Source organism: Urocampus carinirostris, chromosome 5, assembly GCF_059441175.1.
Source record: "Urocampus carinirostris isolate Australia breed hairy pipefish chromosome 5, RoL_Ucar_1.0, whole genome shotgun sequence".
In the NCBI taxonomy this organism is placed as follows: Eukaryota; Metazoa; Chordata; class Actinopteri; order Syngnathiformes; family Syngnathidae; genus Urocampus; species Urocampus carinirostris.
The window spans coordinates 40,379,599-40,399,201 of record NC_142353.1 but is presented as its reverse complement, the minus strand read 5'-3'; the positions used below and the strand labels follow the sequence as shown (position 1 = coordinate 40,399,201).

At 40.1% G+C, this 19,603-nt stretch overlaps 1 protein-coding gene across 1 annotated transcript in view; it reads right to left on the bottom strand.

Moving 5' to 3' along the window:
* The window catches only part of adgrd2 (adhesion G protein-coupled receptor D2), a 72,127-nt gene that overhangs the window by 14,726 nt on the left and 37,798 nt on the right, over positions 1-19,603 (bottom strand). The window contains exons 17-19 of the mRNA XM_088336824.1: positions 18,280-18,413; positions 12,268-12,383; positions 9,055-9,175 (exon numbers count right to left, since the gene is read on the bottom strand). Of these exons, the coding sequence (XP_088192950.1) occupies positions 9,055-9,175; positions 12,268-12,383; positions 18,280-18,413 (371 nt within the window). The remainder of the gene's footprint in view (positions 1-9,054; positions 9,176-12,267; positions 12,384-18,279; positions 18,414-19,603) is intronic.

The following is a 19,603-nucleotide window of genomic DNA, read 5'->3' as shown; positions in this document are numbered from 1 at the left end:
TGGCCGGTCCAAATTGGCCCTAGGTGTGAATGAGTGAGTGAGATGTCTGTCCCCGTGTGCCCTGCGATTGGCTGCCCACTGCCCAATGATTGCTGGGATGGGCTCCAGCCCCCCCGCGACCCTACTGAAGATAAGCGGTATAGCTAATGAGATGAGAATGAGATGATATGATATGATTTCATATGATATAATATACCGTAAATTCCGGACTATAGAGCGCACCTGATTATAAGCCGCATCCACCACATTTTAAGAGGTAAACCGATTTTGTACATACATGAGCCGCACCTGTATATAAGCCGCATGCGCCCACATTTAAACATGTAACACAAACACAAAATTAACCCAAACCCAACTTCAAGTCCGTGATTGAAACTAAATGTCCTTCATTAAAGTCCACAGTCCAAAAATCACAGCCGGCAAAATGAACGGAAAATGATACCGGTACTTAAGGTTTGATGCAGACCTGCAGAGTCCGGGTCCCGTTGAAAGTAATCCAAGGAAAAAAGTGTATATTTCCAAAGGTAAGGGTGGGAAAAATATATCAGATGAACACATTTACTCACGCAACTCCTTTTTCTTTAACCAACTTTTTACCCCCTCTTCTTTCTTTGTCTGTCCCTCACCTTTAGCGGTCCCCACTTAAACTCGGCACCCCGCGTTTGTTCCGCCCCTCATTTTTCGGTCACTCGTGCAAAACATATCAGAATCAGTGTCTAAAATAAATACAAATAAATACATTACAAAAATATACAGTTGCAAATACATATTATACATGGGTTACACATATTTACAAAGAAAGACGGTACACCGAGAGAGTTTTCAAAGCTTTAATAATAATAACATAGCTTTGAGAGGGCAGTTAATGGTAGCAACACTCGAGCGCCGCTGGCGGCCGTTAGAAAACTTACATAAATTGGCCGCATCACTGAATAAGCTGCAGGGTTGAAAGTTAGGGAAAAAAGTAGCGGCTTATAGTGCGGAACTTACGGTAATATAATATGATGCTATCTTAAAAAGATCCCCATTTTTGGAATTGTATTGTTTTTCACTTTTCGATGTAAACAATCCATCCCTGCCAAAAATACAAAATGACAGAAAAGTTCTTGATGGGAATTGCAGGGACAATGCAATATTTATTACATATGAAAAAGGATATTTTATATCATTTATTTCTTATTTTTGTAGTAAATATTTAATTTTTGATTTTGAATAATCTAGTCGCCTAACTTTTTATTAATACAATTTTTATTTATGTATTTATTAATTTAGATACATATTTTGAAAATAGATACAAAATAATACAAAACACAAAGTCCTGGCGTGGAAAGACAGGAAGCCAGAGACCAACGAGATCAACAACAATTTTCCGTCCAGCTATCGGACAGATGGGGTCGATACCGGACAGGAAGGGACAGACAGGATTGATATTGAAACAGGATATCGAAATCAAACAGGTGAAACTAGACGGGAACGAAAACTGGAGAGAATAATAAACAGGACAAAAATAGACGGGGACGAAACTGGAAACCGATATTGAACAGGACAAAATAAACGGGAACAATTCTGGACAGGAAATACCAACAGGAAACAGGACAGAGTCAGAACCCACGTCGAGGCAGAGGTTCGTTGACGGACTGACAAAGGAAGAGGGAGAGCACTGAGCTTAAATAGACAGAAAGCCAATCCGTCAACGAGCCGCACGTGGCGCCACACGGGCGGGGCCAATTGGGCTCCATGGCAACCGTGACACAAAGAGCCTTAAATATGTTACAAATGCTAAGTTAGTGCCACAAAGTATGTTTTCCAACAAAAAAATCTAAAAGCCAAATGTTGCAGTGCGGAACAAGAGCTTTCCCGCAGAGATGTAGTATCTGGTATCATCTCTGAGAAGCGGGAGAAGGTTTTACACCAAAATCAATGGCATACAGATGACGAAGGTGCTGTATCTGAGTCAGATCAGGAAGCTTCTCCTGCTCAGGGTTGGGTAGGGTTACTTTAACTTGATTACTTTCAATTACTTTTGGATTACTCCAATACCTACCCTGCATACTGAATGTAAGAATGATCTCTTTGTTGGGGTAAAAAAAGGAGTGATGGCAACAATGTACTTATCCAACCACAAGTACTTAACAGGCATAATGTATATGTGCGTGAATGCGTGGGACATTCTACTCAACTCGTATCACATCAAGCTTTATAGTTTTCCTCCCCGCTTACGTAGCGATTATTTCCCTTCTCTTTTCACTCTTTTTTTTTTCCTTCATCTTCGGAACCCCCATTTTGCTTTTACTTGCACAGTCACTGTCTTGTTTTTTTTTTTTTTGTGACCTCAAGTATCAGTCCACCCACCCTTGTCTGATCTTTAATTAATCAAAAGCTGGCCCCTACATGACCCCCAGAGAGCTGCTTGTTAATTTAGATTTATGACACATGTCCAGCTGGGGGCCCGTAACAAGACAGTAGGAGTTCTTCCTCGTGTCCGCAGGAGGAGGATGCTAAACTAGTCTGTATTTTCTTTGGATCAAAAAACGTTTTCCCAAAAAAAGGGAAAAAATAGAATTAGGTCAGTACTAGAAAGTTGTCCTCCATATTAGACGTCAAATAATAATTGCTGCTCTCACTATCACATCCTAGTGCAGGGGTGTCAAAGTCATTTTAACTCGGGGGCCACATGATAGAACAAACATTCTGTCGGGGGCCAGACTAATAGATTAAAGAGAAAGAAAAAGAGATAAAGAAATAAGAGAAAGAAGGAGGGAAAAGGAGAGAGGGCGGGACAAAGAAAAAAAAGAGAGAGGGCCAGAGCGTGAGAAACAGAAGATAAAAAGTCGTGAGAGATGGGGAAAAGAAAGGGAGAGAAGAAGAAATCCAAAGAGAAATTGAAAGACAGAAGGAGAGAAAAGAGAAAAGAAAGCACGAAGGGTATGGAGAGAGAAAGAGAAGAGAGAAAAGGAAAAGAGGAAGGTGGAGCAAAAGAGGTTAAAAGACAGAGAGAAAGAGACAAAGAGCAACAAAGGAAGAGAAAAAGAGAGACACGGAGAGTGAAAGAGACGGAGTGGGAGGAAAGGGGTGAAAAATAAAGAGAGAGAAAGAGAGAGAGAGAGAGAGAAGCTACAAGTCCAGTGTAATTGTGAGAGGCACCTGACTTTAGCAACATCAAGTTGACATATTTCAACCTGCAGCTTGTTTTTCTCTTGCGCTTCTCTGAGTGTTGTCTCGCGGGCCAACTACCCAACCTTGCTCATAACTATAGTCATCCAAATGGGAAGTCCAGTAAACTTGGGAATAGATGAGCATATATATATATATATATATATATATATATATATACAGGGAGTGCAGAATTATTAGGCAAGTTGTATTTTTGAGGATTAATTTTATTATTGAACAACAACCATGTTCTTAATGAACCCAAAAGTCTCATTAATATCAAAGCTGAATATTTTGGAAGTTGGAGTGGGGCTTTTTTAGTTTTAGCTATTTTAGGAGGATATCTGTGTGTGCAGGTGACTATTACTGTGCATAATTATTAGGCAACTTAACAAAAAACAAATGTATACCCATTTCAATTATTTATTTTCATCAGGGAAACCAATATAACAGCTCAACATTCACAAATATACATTTCTGACATTCAAAAACAAAACAAAAACAAATCAGTGACCAATATAGCCACCTTTCTTTGCAAGGACACTCAAAAGCCTGCCATCCATGGATTCTGTCAGTGCTTTGATCTGTTCACGATCAACATTGCGTGCAGCAGCAACCACAGCCTCCCAGACACTGTTCAGAGAGGTGTACTGTTTTCCCTCCTTGTAAATCTCACATTTGATGAGGGACCACAGGTTCTCTATGGGGTTCAGATCAGGTGAACAAGGAGGCCATGTCATTAGTTTTTCTTCTTTTAGACCCTTTCTTGCCAGCCACGCTGTGGAGTACTTGGATGCGTGTGATGGAGCGTTGTCCTGCATGAAAATCATGTTTTTCTTGAAGGATGCGGACTTCTTCCTGTACCACTGCTTGAAGAAGGTGTCTTCCAGAAACTGGCAGTAGGACTGGGAGTTGAGCTTGAGTCCATCCTCAACCCGAAAAGGCCCCACAAGCTCATCTTTGATGATACCAGCCCATACCAGTACCCCACCTCCACCTTGCTGGCGTCTGAGGCGGACTGGAGCTCTCTGCCCTTTAACGATCCAGCCACGGGCCCATCCATCTGGCCCATCAAGACTCACTCTCATTTCATCAGTCCATAAAACCTTGGAAAAATCCAACTTGAGATTTTTCTTGGCCCAGTCTTGACGTTTCAGCTTGTGTGTCTTGTTCAGTGGTGGTCGTTTTTCAGCCTTTCTTACCTTGGCCATGTCTCTGAGTATTGCACACCTTGTGCTTTTGGGCACTCCAGTGATGTTGCAGCTCTGAAATATGGCAAAACTGGTGGCAAGTGGCATCTTGGCAGCTGTACGCTTGACTTTTCTCAGTTCACGGGCAGTTATTTTGCGCCTTGGTTTTTCTACACGCTTCTTGCGACCCTGTTGACTATTTTGAATGTAACGCTTGATTGTTCGATGATCACGCTTCAGAAGCTTGGCAATTTTAAGAGTGCTGCATCCCTCTGCAAGATATCTCACTATTTTTGACTTTTCAGAGCCTGTCAAGTCCCTCTTCTGACCCATTTTGCCAAAGGAAAGGAAGTAGCCTAATAATTATGCACACCTGATATAGGGTGTTGATGTCATTAGACCACACCCCTTCTCATTACAGAGATGCACATCACCTGATATGCTTAATTGGTAGTAGGCTTTCGAGCCTATACAGCTTGGAGTAAGACAACATGCATAAAGAGGATGATGTGGTCAAAATACTCATTTGCCTAATAATTCTGCACTCCCTGTATATATATATATATACCACAGCCATATCCCCCTAGTGGGAGGTGGCTAGAGTCATTTCTGACTCTTTTTGGGAGATTGATTCAGAGGAGGGGATTCCCAGCCCCCTCGCTCAACCCAACTGAGGTGTTGGGAGTCATTAGGTGACCAAACCCCTTAATTCCAACCCTCAATGCAGAGCGGGGAGGCAATGAGTACCAATGTTGTAAGTCTTAGGTATGACTCGGCCGAGGCTTGAACCAGCGACTTCCCAGTCTTGGAGCAGGCGCCCTACCATCTAGGCTACCGAGCTGGTGAGATGGTGAGATGAGCATCATAAAAGGATACTTCAGGAATCTTGCTCAACAACCACTAAGGTTTGAACTCAAGAGTTCAGAACAGCATGGACTGACATCATCACCGCTTCTTGTTAATGTGAACGTCATCCCAACATCGGATTATATGGATGTGCTATAACTCTTTTCCCGCTAGCCCAACTCAATTGACCGTATTTCACAGCTTTTTTTTTTTTTTTTAACAGCGCTGCGTTTGACTACCTGGGCAAGTGATCCTCCCTTCCAAGAATTCCATTCAATTGCTTGCACCACGTATTCTCACTTTTGGTCATGGACAATGTTCCCTGTAATTTTCCACGGGTCTGAGCGTTCACACAAAGTCGGTGAGCAACGCTGGAAACAACAGTGAGCAACCGTAATCCCAAGTGTGGCAAGATAATGAATTATCAAACATGTCCAAAACTTGACATCAAGTTACATTTTGCTGAGTTTCCGGCAATGCAAAATTATTTTACTGTTTTGAATGAATTGACTCATGTACTATTGCAAAGCTTGTACAACCTACAAACGTCGTTTGTTCTTATAATTCTTTCACAAGATATCCATTTGTTTTTAGTTCCTGATATATTTTGTCGCATAATATTAACATTTTTGGGGGCTTATTTAGTCGGTTGTAAGATACAGAACTGTATTTAATCACATTTTTTTAGTGGAAGTAAAATGCTGGCAACAAGATTGACTTGATATAATTGGAAATTATTTTAATGCAACACAAACTTTTTCTCATTTTTTCCGTGTTTTTTTTCTACTTTTTTTTAAAATTCCTTTAAAAAAGTCTCATTGTGTTTATTTTTTTCCGAGCTGTTACTTTTTTCTTTTTGTTCCCTATTTACTTTTTTCCTACGTTTCTTTCTTTTCTTTTTTTTCTGGCTTTTTTCTAAATGTTTCCTTCTTTTTTTCTCTTCCTTTTGTTTTTGTTTTTTTTTCCACAGCTTTTCACTACTTTTTCATTTTGGTATTTTTTTCTTTTTTGTTCTATTCCCCCCTTTTTTTAAGTCATTTTGTGCATAATTTTAATTAATATTTGGTCATGTTGGGATTAAAGAAGCAAAAACAACCTGAAGAGCCGCTTACGACCCGAAAGAGCAGGTTCCTTTTAGTGAGCCGAGCCGAAGAAGCCGGTTCTCGACAGACTTTACTAACTTTACTCAACTTCGTTCTTCTTTGACTCGACTTCAAAATACCGCCCTTAGGACACAACGTCAGGGGAACCCGTTTATTTTTACCTTCATGCACTGTAACTTTGACTTAAGTCGCTTCTTAATTAGTAATTTTGAGCCCTGATTTTTGTGCGCTGGCTAGATTTTTTTGTGTGCTGAGACTGTACGAGCAGTGCGCAATTGCGCATGCGCGCAGCTTAGAGGGAACACTGGTCATGGACATGTTGGAATTGAATTAGAGCAATTAGAGTTGAATTAGAGCAAGAGTTGCGTTTACACCAAAAGCAAATAAAGAAACAGTAAAAACAATAATTCACTAGAAAAGACAAATTGATTGATTCATGTTTAGCTGAAGAGCCCAAAGCCCCCCACACTTCCAGCTTTGCTCTCTGCTCATAAATGATAGCATCATGATCCTCTTTTCACTCCAGGAGTTTGATTGATGTATTTTTCAAAAATTTCACACTATCTCCAATCATGTTCTGCCTCTTAACGACTGGGACAGCAAAGAGAACTCCAAATAATCAAAAAAATGGTCAGTGTCAAGTCAAAAAAAATCTTTCTTTTTAATGTTCAAAAATCCATTATGGGTTCTTTACATCGTAAACACGATTTGTTTACGAACCCTTATTTTTATTATTGCATTATTTGACCACTGGATGTCGTTGCATCGTTTAGTCTAACCAAATAACAGTGTCACATAGCTCAAGGAAGATTATACTTTTAAATTTTACACCAATGAGCTGTCAGAACCTGAACAGACGGTGGACCCAGACGCGTAACGTTTTCACACAAGCTTTGTTGTATGGGAACACAAACGCCAGTGATTCGGCGATCGCTGGGCAGAAGAGATCGAAACCGGACAGGAGGGATGAGATCGATACCGGATACTGGAACAAGATACCGGACAGGACGGGACAGACGGGATCGATGCCGCATACTGGATACATGAGCAAGATACCAGATAGGGCAGGACAGACAGAATCGATACCGGATACTGGATGCTGGAGTAAGATGTCGGACAGGATGAGACAGACGGAATCAATACCAGATACTGGAGCAAGACACCGGACAGGACAGGCAGGATCAATACCGGATGCTAGAGCAAGATAACAGACAGGACGAGACAGACGGGATCAATACCGGATACTGGAGCAAGATACCGGACAGGACGAGACAGGTACGACCGATACCGGATACAGGATAATGGAGAAAGATACCGGACAGGACGAGACAGACGTGATTAATACCGGATACTGGAGACTGGAGCAAGATACCAGACAGGGCGAGACAGACGGAATCGATACCAGATACTGGAGACTGGAGCAAGATACCGGACAGGACGAGACAGGCGGGATCGATACCGGATACTGGATACACGAGCTGGATACCGGACAGAGTCAAAATACAAGTTTCTTTCTGCCACAGGGGAGGAAGTCGCCTAACTCTTGATGCTCATTTTCCAAAAGTACGTTAAAGTCAACTTTACTTATCTTTAAAGAGCATATTATTTTATGAAATGTTAATTTTTTAGTACAAACCAATACATGTTACTCATACAAGCCTTACACATACTTATATAAACCTTAAACATACATTCCATATAAAATAAAACACTGAAGTAACTTACGAACAAATTCAACTTACGAACGATCGTCCGGAATGTACTGTATCTCGTTCGTGAGTAGGGCAGCGTTTGTAGCAGACCTGGGCACTCCGGTCCTGGAGGGTCATATGTTCTGCATGATTTTTGAGGTTTCTCTGATCCAATACAGGTGATTCCAATCACCAGTATCGTTAACGAGCACTTGCCAGCTTGCTAACAAGGTTATAATTTGTATCACCTGAGTTAAAGAAGAGCAAACTTCAAAATCTGGCAGGACGTATGGCCCTCCAGGACCGGAGTGCCCAGGTCTGGTTTGTAGTATGTTTTTTTTATGCTACAGGTAATATATTGTTTTCTTTCTCTGCTGGATAAATGATGAACAAGATGTAAGTCACACTTGTTAAGTCTCCCGATTTGGTTGGGAGACTACCGTTTTGGCTACGATTCTCCTGCCCACCGATCTGAGAGCAAAATCTACCGATTTCAAAGTTTTGCCGATTAAAATGTAGCCGAATTATCCATAGTCTTTATCATCGTCTTTTTCGCCGTTCTGCACCGGAAAACGCTTTGATCGAGACTCGGCAATCATAATCCCGAACTCCACGTGATCTCATTCCTTCGAGAGCAGCAGACGAATAAGAGTACTACATATGACTATGTTAAAGAACACCAGAACATTTGGAATAATTAATATGTAATGTAATCATCACATGTAAACATAAAATAACAATAAAGTAGATTGAAAAACGAATTTTATTGTCGTCTTTTCAAAGAATAATAATAATAATCGCATTGGAAAAAAAAATCCCCCGATTTCCCATTTCTGAAACTTAACATCTATGGTAAGTTCATTTGTTTGTACTTTGCCTCACCAGAAACAAATCTCACTGCATTTCACTCATGTGCTAACAATAGAACCATTTGACATACTACCTTAATACATGAATACCAGTCATTGTATCCAAAAAGGAAATTATAATCGTTCTATGAATTTTTCATATTTCAAATGAGGGAGATATTAATTAGTATGTTAAAGATTAAAAAAAAATCTCTATTCTTACTTGAAAGGCATTGAGAGCACTGAAGATGTATGCAATTACAACCGATAGGTGGACCAGGACTCCGCATAACCAGGTTAGGCCCAAGACTGGCAGGAGGATGAGAACAGGTCGAGTCACAGCCCTGGAAAGAAAAAAAAATGTTGTTTTTTAATGAACTTAAAGCAGGTCGAAGATAATTAAAGAACTTTAACACTCCGTAACACTATTTCTGTGTACGATTTATGGCCCATTTATTGAAACTGAGGGATATCGAAGTTTTCTCATCACATCTTACTTTAAACCGTCAGGCTATTTTTTGAACCTATGTTCATGCCCTGGTCCCAACATTTCTTTTGCAATCAGTTTTTCAATAACTGGCGCTTATACATCCCCTAACCCTTTTTAAGGGATGAGGCAAAAACGCTTTCTTTTGTTCATGGCACAATTCTTGTCATGCTGCTGCACCTGAGGAAAAGATTGAGTTTTCAGCGAGCGCTGTATCTGCAAGGACAAAGCCAGAACTCACTTAACTCTCTTTTATGTTCAAAATCCGTTTCCATCTCCAGAGTGCGCATAACACTCTAGCACTGGCACAGACTTTTAGCCTGTTTGTGAAGGAATGAAGAGACACAATAATGGTGGGGATGGCGTCTTCGTATGTTGGCTGAGCTGAAGGACATTTGGATGAAGGCGAAAACAGATTATAATGTCTCCGCACCCATCGGAATTAGCAATAGATAATATATTCAAAAGAATTACGGTCATATTCTGGCCTTTTTGGTATGCTGAGATTAAAGATTTCACTGATCAAAACGGCTTCCCAAAACAAGTTAAAAATATAGTATAGATAGATAGATAGATAGATACTTTATTCATCCCCGTAGGGAAATTCACACTATAAGGCCTTTGAATCGAGCCCACCAAGCCAAAATGGTAAAAATATAATGATAATATTTGGCAAATGGTGAATGGGCTGCAAAGCACGTTACAATACACTTCACACTTTACCCATTCACACACCGATAACAAAGTCAACCATGCAACTACCTGCATATGGGAGGCATTATGCAGGTACCTATACATGCAAATATATATATATATATATATATATATATAGAGAGAGAGAGAGAGAGAGAGAGAGAGAGAGAGAGAGAGAGAGAGAGAGAGAGAGAGAGAGAGAGAGAGAGAGAGAGAGAGAGAGAGAGAGAGAGAGAGAGAGAGAGAGATACAGCGGTTGTACTGGGGCCAGAGCGGTTGCAGTGAACCTAATGCCTCTGATATGCAGGTAGTTGAGTGGCTGACTCTGCTATATGTGTATATATATATATATATATATATATATATATATATATATATATATATATATATATATATATATGTATGTATAAATATAGAAAGTGAAGATTATAAGTATTTAAACACCCTGCAATTTTACTGTTTTTCTCACTTTTTCTTTTTAGTTTATCTCTCTCACGGTGGACATGCACCTACCATGAAATCAAATCAATCCGTTTACATTCTAGTATTTTGGTTATTCATTTTAATTTTTTAATCTTCTATTTAAAAAACACTATCAAAATAGTTTATTGGTAATACATAACAACAATTTGATCATACCCAAATTGTGGGTCTTTTTCCCCTACCACAACCCCCCGAATTTAGCGCCAGGATCTTTTATTTACAGAAACCTAAAAAAAATGAGTAATTTTGCTTAAATGAAAACACCAATTTATCTTTCTGTTTAAATTATGTAATTGATTATTATTATTTCTAGTATACCTGTTACAATAAATGCCGGTTAGAGGTGGGGGAAGGGGAGTTAACCTCCAAAATCACAAAACAGAGGTTGAGAGCCACTGGTATTTACCAGCTCTACTTTAGTCATACTTAATATAGTTTTTGTATAATTTTGATTCAATATCACCTCAAGACAAAAGTTAACATACTAAAACAAGCTTCTGTCCACGAATCCAGAACTTTTTTAAAACCAATTTTTTAAAACGTTTCTTTAAATGACTGAAATTAAGAATTATTTAAAAACAAAAATGCTTAATTTGTTAAAATTTGCATTAAAAAGCTACTACATTAACGGTGTGGTGCATGGTTTGAGGTGTCTCTAGGTTCCGAATTAAATGTTCTCTATAAAGTATGAGTTAACAATGCCCAACTAAGTTTAAAGAGCCTTTATATTTTTTTTACCACCGCACCTATCTGCTTTTATCTTATTTTACCCTCAGTGTTTTGGCCACGGGCCCATTACGCTGGAGGAAAGGGGGCGGGGTGATAAAGGAGGATGTGCTACTATGAAAATGGTGAAAGTAAGAAGGGGACTGTTTCAAATACAGTCCAAATGCCAACCAAAACCCCCCAAAAATATTACAAAGAAAAAGTTTATTTTATTGGATCTAATAAGCTCGGTGGCCTTGAGGGTATGGCGCCCACCCCGAGACTGGGAGGTTGTGGTTCAAGCCTCGGCCGAGTCATACCTAAGACTTAAACATTGGCGTTCAGCATTAGGGGTTGGAATTGGGGGGTTTGGTCACCTAATGACTCCCAACACCTCAGTTGGGTTGAGCGAGGGGGCTGGGAATCCCCTCCTCTAAATCAATCTCCCAAAAAGAGTCAGAAATGACTCCAGCCACCTCCCACTAGGGGGATATGGCTGTGGTATATATATATATATATATATATATATATATATATATATATATATATATATATATATAATATATAATATAATAATTTCACATACTTGCAAGCAATGATAATTTCAGCCAGAAGATGGCGTCAGGCAGTACAATATTTAGAAGTTACGGACACCAGCTTTAGGAGGAAAAAAAGCAACACTCAGCAGAAAATTCCGAGGATGAATTGACCTCTCTATTGACTTCTCACCCCATAACTAAGAAGCAAAACAATGTTCGTGTGTATCTGGTTTGTTCTTATATAAATAATACAGTTAGCGGTAATCGCTATACACAAAGACTATGTTGTGCTGGGACCAGGTGCTAAACTGATAAGACCGAACAACTCCCACAGAAGACTCCTCAACCGCAAATCATAATCTCTCCACTGTCTCTATTGAACATAGTTTGCTTCAACAACAAGAACGTTTTTTGTTTTGTTTTGTTTCATGTGTAAGGTTTAGCGCTCGACTCAAAGAGACGCATCATCTCCGCACGCGCGGGGAGTAAAACAAACACGAAGGACGAATGCATTTCCATCCCGACTTACCATGTGAGGTCAAAGGTCGGCAGTTTTGACGCCGAGCTTGGGCTGAGCATCTTCGCGCGACGACGGGCGCTGGAAACAGTTACCATGACGACCCGACACAACACAACCGAATTGACCTGGAAAAGGAAAACGGCGTTTTGAATTAACACCACTCGGCACACGCCTCACATTGAGAGGCACGGGCAGGTTTGACTTCTCTGGAAATCATTTTTTTACAGGGGGTTTGCAACACTTAAACAGTCATTGAGTATTATTTAGTGCCTCCTGGTGGTGAGAAAAAACTTCAATATAAAAAACAAAAACATTAGAGATTCAAAATGAGGGCTTTGAGAATCACTAGGTGGTTTTCACAGATCATTTATACACACCTTTATCTCATCTCATCTCATTAGCCGTATCGCTTATCCTCATTAGGGTCGCGGGGGGGCTGGAGCCAATCCCAGCAATCATCGGGCAGTGGGCAGGGGACACCCTGAACTGGTTGCCAGCCAATTGCAGGGCACACAGGGACAGACAACTCATTCGCTCATTCACACCTAGGGACAATTTGGACCGGCCAATTCTCCTTTTTTGGAACGTGGGAGGAAACCAGAGTGCCCGGAGGAAACCCACGCAAGCACGGGGAGAACATACAAACTCCGCACAGGAAGTCTGGAGATGGATTTGAACCCACGACAGGTTCCCATGACATGAACTGTGCCGCACAAGCGCTAACCACTGCGCCGCCGTGCTGCCCTCACCTATATCTATATATGGTTTATTAAGTTCTCATCTCATCTCATCTAATCAGCTGCACCGCTTATCCTCAGTAGGGTCGCGGGGGTGCTGGAGCCCATCCCAGCAATCATTGGGCAGGGTTTATTAAGTTATATTTATTTATTATCAGTAGCATTATTTTTTTTTATAACTTTTTATTTCTCACACACACTTTGACAGAGGGTTGGGTCATCCAACATACAGCAACACAAACAGAAAATATATACAATTGACATACCAATAAATAACAAAAGAAACAACAACAAAAAATGTTAATAAAAGAAATAAGATGTTTGAGATGTTTAAAAATTGTGTGATAAGCTTCCATCTTTTCTCAAATTGATCTCGTTTCAGTTGAAAGTCTTGCAGTGATTTTTTCCATAATGTACATTTGCTTTAATTTTTCTCTCCATTGTTTTATGTCAGGAGGTTGCAGTTTCAGCCAGGAAACTGTAATCATTTTCTTTGCTACCAGAAGCATAACCCTTAGTACATATTTATGTTGACCAGTGAATACCGTAAATTCCGGACTATAAGCCGCTACTTTTCCCCCAAACTTTCAACCCTGCGGCTTATTGAGTGATGCGGCCAATTTATGTAATTTTTCTAACGGCCGCCAGCGGCGCTCGAGTACAAAAGGTAAGATTTAGACCGGTGGAATATATGCGCCGAGGAAGTCTGCAACTTCTTAGCTTGTGCACAAATTAAATTAGCGTAGACATATCCTCATCATGCAAATTGCAAAAAGAAAGGCACATGACACAACTTTCAAGCTAAACGCAATCGGGCAGTCCGATAGGGAAGGAGACAGAGCTACTGCATGTAAACGTTGCTAGCGTGTTTTTGGATAAGGGAGCATGGGACGACGTCTATATGACGAAGTCTCTTTCCCATACTGAAGGAAGACGACTTTGATGATGTCAGTTATAAGGAGGAAGATGAAGACCGTGGTTTCTACATGTACGATATGTTTTTTTTAACATGACGCGAGCGTGTTGCTAGTAGCGTTTTGCTACCCTTCACAGGCACGGTTTGGGATGAAAGTAATAATATTATTATTAAAGCTTTGAAAACTCTCTCGGTGTACCGTCTTTCTTTGTAAATATGTGTAACCATGTATAATATGGAATTGCAACTGTATATTTTTGTAATGTATTTATTTTAGAAACTCATTCTGATATGTTTTGCACGAGCAAATGAGAAAGAAGGGGCGGGGCAAAACGCGGGCTGACGGGAAGTGGAGTAAAGGTGAAAGGTGTTTGTGGACGCGGCCGACAATAGTGGATATATATTTTTCCCACACTTACCTTTGGAAATATACACTTTTTTCCTTGGATTACTTTCAACGGGCACCCGGACTCTGCAAGTCTGAATTAAATCTTAAGTACCGGTATCATTTTCTGTTCATTTTGCCGGCTGTGTTTTTAGGACTATATCGGGTATGGGTTAATTTCGTGTTTGTATTACGTTTTTTTAATGTGGGCGCATGCGGGTGATATACAGGTGCGGCTTGTGTATGTACAAAATCGGTCTTCCTCCCGAAATGTGGTGGGTGCGGCTTATAATCAGGTGCGCTCTATAGTAATTCCTAATACATAGGTCACTGGGTCCAACCGCAAATCCCAACAAGTAATTAATTTTATTTCTGTCTGAATACTTCTCCAGAAATGTAATATTACAGGGCAATTCCAGAAAATATGCGAGAAATCTCCGACCCTCCCACAGTTACGCCAACATAGATTGGAGGTATTTTTATATTTTGAAGGGATAGAGGGTGTATCGAAGAATCGCATTTTTACTTTCCATTCAAACTCCCTCCATGTCGGACTGCTGGTTATTTTGTGTCCCTCTATCAAAGTTTTTTCCCATTTGTTGTCTTTGATCACTACATTAGCTTCTTGTTCCCATTTTTCCTTAACCACCATCTCATCATTACTGAGATCCATTCGCAGAGCTTTATACAATTTTGAGATAACCCCCTGTATTAGTTCTCCTTTTGAGTATGATATTAATAATTCCTCAACTTTAGTTGGCTCCTTACATATTTTCCCCCATTCATCATGTTTTCGGAGGTAATGCCTTAGTTGCAAATATTTGTATAAATCATTTCTAGGTAAGTCAAAATCTTGTTGGAGTTGTCGAATGATTTCAATGCCTGTCCTCCGAACACTTGGGTAATCAGCATCAATCCTATTTGGGACCCTATTTTTATCTCCCTTTTGTCTCGTATACAAACCTACGTAAATATGTATATTCATGAGGTGGTTTGGTATATGTAGATACTCAGAAGATCTAGCTGTGGGACACTATTAATGAAAGTCAAAGGGTAGGATTAACTGATGCGAGTCACCTGTGCCCGCTCCTTTGGCGCCAACTGCCTCGGACTCCGATTGGCTTCCGGTCACTATTTAAACCCTCGTCTATCCGTCACCTGTTGTCAGTCCGTCTGCGAACCTCAGTTTACTCTAGGCAAGCTTTTTGACCCTGACTCACTCCTGTTTTGGCTCCCGTCTGTTTCCCGGCTTCCGATTTTGATCTCGACCACGTCTACTCTCCTTTTCTGGCTTTCGACTTGTTGCTGATCTCGACCACGTTTTCTGCTCTCCTGTCCCGGCTACTGACCTGTTTTTTTTTTCTCCCGACACCGCCATCGCTCGCCACGGAAGAGCCACTTTGGCGTTCAGAGCGACCTGCTTCCCGCGACCAGCGATCACAGGATCGTGTGTGTAATCTTTTCCCTTCTTCCCAATAAAACTAAGAGAAACATACGCAAGTGGGTACTGTCTCTGTTCTGGTCCTGACAATTCGGACATGTTACATTAACATTGTTTTTGTTTTTAACATTTTTTTTTGTTTGTTTGTTTTTCGTTTTTTCTCGTGTTGGAAATATGTATTCATGAATTCATTCAATCATTCATTCGTTGGTTTTTTGACATGAGAGGCTACTCTGAAACATAGTTTTTCTTCTTCTTTTATTTCTTTGGAAATAATTCTTGTTATTTTTCTTCAAGAAAAAAAAATATAATCAGAAAATATTTAGAATGTAGTAAAAAAAATCGCCCCAATGTAAGTTCATTTTTGCTCATGTTGAGTATTATTTTGGTTTACCTTGCTCTTCTTTTTCATTTTACGTTTGTTCTTGTATATCTTTCTTTCCCATTTTCTTCATTTTATCCGGCTTTTTTTCTCTGTCCCTTTTTATATTTTTCTTTCTTTTTCCCATTAGCTCTCTTTTCTTTTTTTCCTTTTTGTTTTTTTTCTTTTGGTGAGTACGGCCGAACCGACTACTTGCCTGTTTGACCTGCTTCCGGGTTCGCTGATTAAAAGGTCTTTTTGGGGTCTAAATATTATAAACATATCACTCTCCTCAGGATTAGTTCCAGTGGCTTTTAAGTCCGTTGTTATTAAACCTACACTTTAACAACCCAACCTTGACCCAGAAAGCTTATGTAATTACAGACCGGTGTCAAACCTACCGTTTCTTTCGAAAGTACTTGAAAAAGTTGTGGCACAGCAGTGGAATGATTTTGTATCTGAAAATAATCTTTTTAAATATATGCCTTTAGGATTCAGTGCTACTCACTCTACTGAGACAGCCCTGGTTAAGGTAACCAATGATCTACTACTGGCAATGGACTCCTGCGCCTCATCACTCTTGCTGATGCTGGACCTTAGTACTGCCTTTGAAACTGTGGACCGTAATATCTTACTAGAACGGTTGGAAAAATGTATTGGTCTCTCAGGAACCGTCCTCTTATGGTTCAGATCCTGCCTCTCAGATGGGACGCACTATGTTAAATATGATGAAATGACATCTGAGCCCTTTAGTGTTACCTTTTGTGTTCCGCGGGGTTCAGTACTTGGCCCCCTTCTTTTCAGCATTTACATGCTTCCATTAGGTGATATTAATAGCGAGTATAATATCAGTTTCCATTGCTATGCAGATGACACTCAACTATAAAAGAATGGATGTCACTCAACTTCTTGCTCCTTAACTCTGAAAAGACCAAAATGCTAGTTATCGGTCCATCTAAATGCCGTGACCTGTTCTCAAAAAACATCTCTGAACATTGACAAATGTAATATCACCCAGAGTGACTCAGTCAAAAATTTAGGTGTTATGTTTGACCCCGATCTGTCCTTTCAAACACACGTTAAGAATATTACTAGAACAGCTTTTTTCCATCTTCGCAATATTGCGAAAATTCGCCCTATGCTGTCTCAGTCGGATGCGGAGATTATAATTCATGCGTTTGTTACCTCCCGTCTCAATGACTGTAATGCACTACTCTCCGGTCTCCCGAAGTCCAAAATCAAGAGCCTGCAGCTGGTACAAAATGCTGCAGCGAGGTTTTCAACTAAAACAAGAAAGTTTGGTCACATTACCCTGATTTTAGCCAACCGGCCTTGGCTCCCTGTTAGTTTAAGATGGGATTTTAAGGTTCTGTGGGTAGTATACAAAATCATGCATGGACCTGCTCCTTCATATCTTTCAGATTTAAGCTGAATGATTTTATACCCGAGAACAATCTTTGTGAATTAATGCAATCAGGATTCAGGGTTCACCACTTTACTGAGACAGCCCTGGTTAAGGTAACCAATGATCTACTACTGGCAATGGACTCCGGCGGTTCATCACTGTTGCTGCTGGTGGACCTTAGTGCTGCCTTTGACACTGTGGACCATAAACTCTTACTTTCTTTTAAGACATGTTCTTGTTTAAATAATTTTGCATATTGTGAACTATTTTTATTACAGTGTCTATTTTTTTGGGACATTATTTAAATGCTCTTTATTCCACACGTTATATTGGGTATTTTTGTATTCTGTATCTCTTATTTTATTTATTAACTCAAGGATACTGCTGGAAATGTGAATTTCCCTACTGGGTTGAATGAAGTATCTATCTATCCATCTATCCATCTATCCATCTATCTAGACACCCATCTATCCATCTACATATCTAGACATCTATCTAGACATCTATTTAGACACCCATCCATCTATCTATCTATCTAGACACCCATCTCTCTCTCTCTCTCTCTCTCTCTCTCTCTCTCTCTCTCTCTCTCTCTCTCTCTCTCTCTCTCTCTCTCTCTCTCTCTCTATCTATCTATCTATCCAGCAATCCATCCAGCAATCCATCCATCCATCCAGCAATCCATCTAGCAATCTATCTATCTCTTAAAAACACAACACGCACGCACACACATAGACATACGCATATGTTCTAAGGAATTAAATTCAAGCACATACCGCCAAGACAAATATGACAGGTCCCACAAAAGACCAGATTGTGCCCGTCTTCAGATTGAGCCAGCAGTGACCGTCGGCCTTGTACTCATTGACAGTGGCTGCCAGTGTTACGATAACTATGAGAACAGGCAGTCCTGCAAAACATTTCCACAAAAGCATTTGAAACACAGCGTTAGAATAAAATATGCAACATATTCAAAGACATATTTACAGAACAGCGACTGCTTCTGCATCTCACGATCGGACTATTTAGTCTGTTCACCGTCGCCCGGCTTATTTTGTCTAACGCTCCGCACATCTGCACGGAGCATTTCAGGAGACACCGCGATATTGTTGTTTTAATTCACATTCTGTTCTCAGCTCCGTATGCGATATAACACATGGCGACACAATTAAGGGACATGAACATGGACGGCTGCAGGATGTTTTATAATTGCGACAGACTGGGTTAAGGTTAAATCAAAATATATTAACACAATACCCGGTACGCTATATTTGCTTTGTGCATGTGTGAGTCTGTGTAAGCACTACCAAAGCCAAAACCACGTCTTTATCTCTAATTGTGTAGCCTAATGCAGACTTTTGTGTCTCGGACCTCCTCAGGCTTTTCTCGGTGTGAAAGAGTAACTCTGTGGTGAATGATCAAGGTCCTCACATTATCTGGTTGGTGCTGCGAAGGAAACTATTTTCCAAGACTTCAACTTACGGGGCATTTAAAGTCAAGCGTGAACAATCTTGTCCTAAAAAAGTTAAACATTTTGCTCTGTTGCATTGGGTGTATTACTTGTACCCGTGAGGCTCTACATAACAAAATACTGAAAAGCCTTCCACATAGCTCCAAGTTCTCCACGTTGAGTTTTTGGGGGGCACAAGCAGGGTTGGGTAGGGTTACTTTAACTGGATTACTTTCAATTACCTTTGGATTACTCCAATACCAAATATGCTAATAAAGGACAAAAGAAACTAAATATGAATAAAATGACGACATTTTGTGCAGGCTTGGGGAGTAACGGAATACATGGAACGGCAAAAATGATGTTGGCAAGCTGTTTGGATTTATTTTCATTTTGTTTCTGTCGCATTTTATGTTAGTTTGCCGGAGATCAAAGAGATCAAAGCCAGGAGAGAAAGCTTACCACGTGTTGTGAGTCATAATTTTATTCATATTTAGTTTCTTTTGTCTTTTATTAGCATATTTGGTATTGGAGTGATCTAAAAGTAATTGAAAGTAATCCAGTTAAAGTAACCCTACCCAACCCTGGGCACAAGCAGTTTCTTCATGACTGTGTCCAGCCACGAAGGACTGTCTATATAAATGATTAGA